The sequence below is a fragment of the Etheostoma spectabile genome, chromosome 15 (assembly GCF_008692095.1).
Source record: "Etheostoma spectabile isolate EspeVRDwgs_2016 chromosome 15, UIUC_Espe_1.0, whole genome shotgun sequence".
NCBI classification, from domain to species: Eukaryota; Metazoa; Chordata; class Actinopteri; order Perciformes; family Percidae; genus Etheostoma; species Etheostoma spectabile.
Genome location: NC_045747.1, coordinates 33,707,995 through 33,714,337, shown reverse-complemented (window position 1 = coordinate 33,714,337; position 6,343 = coordinate 33,707,995). Strand labels below are relative to the sequence as shown.

General features: G+C 43.0%; 1 protein-coding gene across 2 annotated transcripts in view; it reads right to left on the bottom strand.

The window, feature by feature from the left end:
* Positions 1-299: 299 nt before the first annotated feature.
* Positions 300-6,343, bottom strand: part of smg1 (SMG1 nonsense mediated mRNA decay associated PI3K related kinase) — a gene marked incomplete at its 5' end in the record, with an annotated part of 59,965 nt that continues 53,921 nt past the window's right edge. For both annotated transcript variants that reach the window (XM_032536865.1, XM_032536866.1), the window contains 1 exon segment: positions 300-1,594. In XM_032536865.1, the coding sequence (XP_032392756.1) occupies positions 1,517-1,594 (78 nt within the window). In that variant the 3' untranslated portion in view covers positions 300-1,516.

The following is a 6,343-nucleotide window of genomic DNA, read 5'->3' as shown; positions in this document are numbered from 1 at the left end:
AACTAAAAACCCATCTGTTCCAGCTCGCTTATCTGTAAATACACTGGTCCTGTTTTTTTTTTTTTATTTTATTTGTTTTGTTATAACTGCTTAAACGTTTCTGTTCCCTGTGTCTGTCTTTTATTGTCTGTAAAGCGAGCTTGAGTGTTCAGAAAGGCGCTGTTAAATAAAATGTATTATTATTATAAAACTATTTGACCGAGAGGAAAAAGGAGTTCCTGCAGGCTTGCGTCCGTCTGGGGAGCACGCAGCGAGGTCCTGAATCTAAAGCTTCTCTTTGTTCAATCAAAACCCGACACTTCCCGGTTCCATGTTTATTTGGTATCCAACAAAATCCAATAAAAGCGTTAAGAACTAACATTTTGCACCATCACCAAAAACATAATTTCTCCCACTAAAAATGTAAAACTAGAAGGTTAAGGTTAATAAAAATGCAAGCATTAGGGCTGGGGAGAGAATATGTATGAGGAACGCAACATCTTCTGACAGGCAAGTCAAAAAAGGCAGAAATCTACTCCTACAGTGTGTTAAAGAAGGACTGGGGATAGTTACAAAGCTCAACACGGACTAAAGATGCACACCGAAGAAAAACAATCAGACAGAGGCTGTCCCCCGTCTGGGTGACTTCACCTTTACGTGTCCGTTCTCAGCTCACAGCTGAGCCATCCCAAACTATATCACATGACAGGACGTTTCACTTTTATCCACAAAAGCATGAAACCCTCCTGAGAAAACAACTCCGCTTAACAATCTTTTATTTTGGGAAATCTTCAAAGACGTGTAGAAGTCTTTACTGTTCAGCAATCAAAGTACAGTTGGATTGTTTTCCACCTTCTTTTCATTCCATGTTTCAGGGGGGAGTCCGTGTAGCCTTATGAATCCTGTTAAACCTTTTGTTCTCAGTACTCCTGCCCAACCTTGGAACCCACTGGCCAATCAGAATCACAATGGCATCGAGGAAAAGATTAGAGAAAAACAAATGTGGCCATGTAAGCGGCCCATCCATCTGAGCTCTCGCCCCGGTGAAGTCCCGTCCACGGCGTGTCAGCTGTGGGCTTCAAAGGGAAACGGCTCACTTCCTGCTTCATCCTGCTCTCAGGTGGAGTGTGTCTGGCTCAACAGGATGCAGTGATTTTTAGGGGTACTTGACAGTGAGCAATGCAGGTGAGGGGGGAAGGTATTTCTAAGTCGAGGGTGAGGAGGCCTTGGTCCTGCTCCCCCCCTCCCCCATCAGCGCTGCTTTGACTGGTCAAAACCCAGAAAGGAAGGCGGGGCTGCAGCACTAAGCGTTGTGGTAGCCCGATCGCCGGTGGTTGGGGGAGTGTGGTTGCAGCGGTGCTACGAGGTCGCTGCCCCAGATTGGGTGCCCAGGAGTTTGGGAGGGCGGACTAAGCATCCGCTTCCCATTTCCTTCCCCCAGGGTGGCCTGGTGCTGCTGTTCAGACACCCCAGACCCGCTGGACTCTGGTGGATCTCCAAGCCTTCGCTGGACCAAAGACATGAAGCAGCATAGCGTTCACACCCAGGCAGTCCAGCCCTCATACAGCTGGGCCAGGTTGTCTATGTTGGTGGCCTCTTTGATGACAACATCCACCTGCAATCAAACAGGACAGCAGCTTAGAAACATGTCTCAGAACCGGCATGCTGTTCAGCTCACATACAGGTTTACTTTAGGTCAAAGGTCATTTACAGTTATCACTTCATCACTGGGATTTTACTGTACAGAGAGACGGACATTTTCCATTGTTGTCCACAGACAGAACTGTTCATATACCTGATCTCACGCTTTCAAAAGGTCCCATGTCATGGTGCTCTTTGGATGCTTTTATATAGACCTGAGTGGTCCCTAATACTGTATCTGAAGTCTCTTTTATATAGACCTTAGTGGTCCCCAATACTGTATCTGAAGTCTCTTTAATATAGACCTTAGTGGTCCCCTAATACTGTATCTGAAGTCTCTTTTATATAGACCTTAGTGGTCCCCTAATACTGTATCTGAAGTCTCTTTATATAGACCTTAGTGGTCCCTAATACTGTGTCTGAAGTCTCTTTTATATAGACCTTAATGATCCCTATACTGTATCTGACGTCTCTTTTATATAGACCTTAGTGGTCCCTAATATGTATCTGAAGTCTCTTTTATATAGACCTTAGTGGTCCCTAATACTGTATCTGAAGTCTCTTTTATATAGGACTTAGTTGGTCCCTAATACTGTGTCTGAAGTCTCTTTTATATAGACCTTAGTGATCCCTAATACTGTATCTGACGTCTCTTTTATATAGGCAAGGCAAGGCAGCTTTATTTGTATAGCACATTTCAGCAACAGGGCAATTGGACCCACTAAGGGCTATATTAAAGAGACTTCAGATACAGTATTAGGGACCACTAAGGTCTATATAAAGAGACTTCAGATACGTATTAGGGACCACTAAGGTCATATAAAGAGACTTCATACAGTATTAGGGACCACTAAGGTCTATATAAAGAGACTTCAGATACAGTATTAGGGACCACTAAGGTCTATATAAAAGAGACTTCAGATACAGTATTAGGACCACTAAGGCTATATAAAGAGACTTCAGATACAGTATAGGGACACTAAGGTCTATATAAAAGAGACTTCAGATACAGTATTAGGGGACCACTAAGGTTATATAAAGAGACTTAGATACAGTATTAGGGACCACTAAGGTCTATGTTGTCACAGTGTTCAAGCAAAAATAGTTCCAAATAGACAGAATTTCAACGATCAACCATACAAACCTGGAGGACTTATTCAACATCTGAAAACTCGACCTGTTGCCTTGATGTTCTACCAACGGGACTTTTCAAAAATGTTTCAATTGTTTGACTTCTGATCTTCTACAGATTGTGAACAATCTCTTCTTTCAGGTATTTTTCACAGGCCCTGAAACTGCAGTAATCAAGCCACTCTTTAAAAAGAACAACACTAGACAAGTCACTAATGAGCAACTATAGGCCAATATCAAACCTTCCGTTTTTAAGTAAAATCATTGAAAAAGTAGTCTTTCAACAACTCAACCATTTCTTGTCACTAAGCAACAGTTTTGATACCTTTCAGTCGGGTTTCCGACCACACCACAGCACTGAAACGGCTCTTCTCAAAGTCTTTAATGACATCCACCTTAAAACAGATAATGGCAAAAATTCAATCTTAGTATTACTTGATCTCAGTGCTGTATTGACACGGTCGACCACGACATAATACTAGACCGATTGGAAAACTGCGTTGGCCTTCTGGCTCAGTACAAACTGTTGAATCCTACCTAAAGAATAGGGATTCTTTGTGTCTATAGGTAATTATGCATCTGAGCGTACAAATATGACGTGCGGAGTTCCGCAAGCTCATTCTGGGGCCTCTTCTGTTTAACATCTACATGCTTCCACTGGCTCAGATTATGGAGAAAAACAAAATAAGTTACCATAGTTATGCGGACGACACACAATTTACATAACCTTATCGCCAGGGACATAGTCCAATACAAAAAACTACAAGTGCATCGAACAAATTAACGGCTGGATGTGCCAGAACTTTGAAATTAAATGAAGGAAAAACTGAGGTGGTTGTTTTTGGAGCAAGAGAGGAACGATTAAAAGTCTGCGCTCAGCTTCAAACAACAATGTTAAAAACAACAGACAAAGCCAGAAATCTGGGTGTAGTCATGGACTCAGACCTGAACTTTAACAGCCACATTAAGACAATTACAAAGTCGCCTACTATCACCTTAAGAATATACAAGGGTTAAAGGACTTATGTGTCAACAGGATTTGGAAAAAACTTGTCCATGCCTTTATCTTCAGTAGACTTGACTACTGTAACGGGGTCTTTACAGGTCTCCCTAAAAATCAATCAGACAGCTGCAGCTGATTCAGAACGCTGCTGCTCCAGTCCTCACTAAGACCAAGAGACTGGATCACATCACTCCAGTTTCGAAGTCTTTACACTGGCTTCTGTGTCTCAAAGAAGATTTCAAAGTACTCTTGCTAGTTTATAAATCACTTAACGGTTAGGTCCAAATATATTGCTGATCTGCTACTACACTATGAACCACCCAGACCTCTCAGGTATCTGGGCAGGTCTGTTTCTGTCCCAGAGTCAGAACTAAACAGGGTGAAGCAGCTTTCAGTTTCTATGCTCCTCATATCTGGAATAAACTCCCAGAAACCTGTAGATCCGCTGTACTTCAGTTCTTTTAAATCAAGGCTGAAGACCTTCTATTTGATGCTGCCTTTCTTTAAATGACTAATCATTTCTTAAATTTCTTATGCTGCACTGTAATTTTATTCTTGTGTTTTATGTTTTCTTGTTTTAACTGTCTATTCATGTGTTTTACCGGTTTTTTAATGGCTTGTGATTTTTAACGTTTTTACTTGTGTTTATCTGTTTAACTGATTTTGTGTAAAGCACTTTGAATTGCCCTGTTGCTGAAATGTGCATACAAAAAAGCTGCCTTGCCTTGCCTATATAAAAGAGACGTCAGATACAGTATTAGGGATCACTAAGGTCTATATAAAAGAGACTTCAGACACAGTATTAGGGACCACTAAGGTATATAAAAGAGACTTCAGATACAGTATTAGGGGACCACTAAGGTCTATATAAAAGAGACTTCAGATACAGTATAGGGGACCACTAAGGGCTATATAAAGAGACGTCAGATACAGGATTAGGGATCATTAAGGTCTATAAAAAGAGACTTCAGACACAGTATTAGGGACCACTAAGGTATATAAAGAGACTTCAGATACAGTATTAGGGGACCACTAAGGTCTATATAAAAGAGACTCAGATACAGTATTAGGGGACCACTAAGGTCTATATTAAGAGACTTCAGATACAGTATTGGGGACCACTAAGGTCTTATATAAAAGAGACCAGACAGTATTAGGGACCACTCAGGTCTAATAAAAGCATCCAAAGAGCACCAGACATGGGACCTTTTGAAAGCGTGAGATCAGGTATATGAACAGTTCTGTCTGTGGAAACAATGGAAAATGTCCGTCTCTGTACAGTAAAATCAGTGATGAAGTGATAACTGTAATGACCTTTGACCTAAAGTAAACCTGTATGTGAGCTGAACAGCATGCCGGTTTGAGACATGTTTCTAAGCTGCTGTCCTGTTTGATTGGTGGATGTTGTCATCAAAGAGGCACCAACATAGAAACCTGGCCCAGCGTATGAGGGCTGGACTGCCTGGGTGTGAACGCTATGCGCTTCATGTCTTTGGTCCAGGAAGGCTTGGAGATCACCCGAGTCAGCGGGTCTGGGGTGTCTGAACAGAGCACCAGGCCACCTGGGGGAAGGAAATGGGAAGCGGATGCTTAGTCGCCCCAAACTCTGGGCACCCAATTGGGGCAGCGACCTCGTAGCACCGCTGCAACCACTCCCCCACCACCGGCGATCGGGCTACCCAACGCTTAGTGCTGCAGCCCCGCCTTCCTTTCTGGGTTTTGACCAGTCAAAGCAGCGCTGATGGGGAGGGGGGGAGCAGGACCAAGGCCTCTCACCCTGACTGAAAACCTTCCCCTCACCTGCATTGTCCACTGGTCAAGTACCCCTAAAAATCACTGCATCCTGTTGAGCCAGACACACTCCACCTGAGAGCAGGATGAAGCAGGAAGTGAGCCGTTTCCCTTTGAAGCCCACAGCTGACAAGCGGGACGGGACTTCACGGGGCGAGAGCTCAGATGGATGGGCCGCTTACATGGCCACATTGTTTTTCTCTAATCTTTTCCTCGATGCCATTGTGATTCTGATTGGCCAGTGGGTTCCAAGTGGGCAGGAGTACTGAGAACAAAAGGTTTAACAGGATTCATAAGGCTACACGGACTCCCCCTGAAACATGGAATGAAAAGAAGGTGGAAAACAATCCAACTGTACTTTGATTGCTGAACAGAAGACTTTACAGTCTTTGAGATTTCCAAAATAAAAGATTGTTAAGCGGAGTGGTTTCTCAGGAGGGTTTCATGCTTGTGGATAAAAGTGAAACGTCTGTCATGTGATATAGTTGGGATGGCTCAGCTGTGAGCTGAGAACGGACACGTAAAGGTGAAGTCACCAGACGGGGGACAGCCTCTGTCTGATTGTTTTTCTTCGGTGTGCATCTTTAGTCGTGTTGAGCTTTGTAACTATCCCCAGTCTCTTTAACACACTGTAGGAGTAGATTCTGCCTTTTTTGACTTGCCTGTCAGAAGAGTTGCGTTCCTCAACATATTTCTCTCCCCAGCCTAATGCTTGCATTTTTATTAACCTTAACCTTCTAGTTTTACATTTTAGGGGAGAAATTATGTTTTTGGTGATGGTGCAAAATGTTAGTTCTG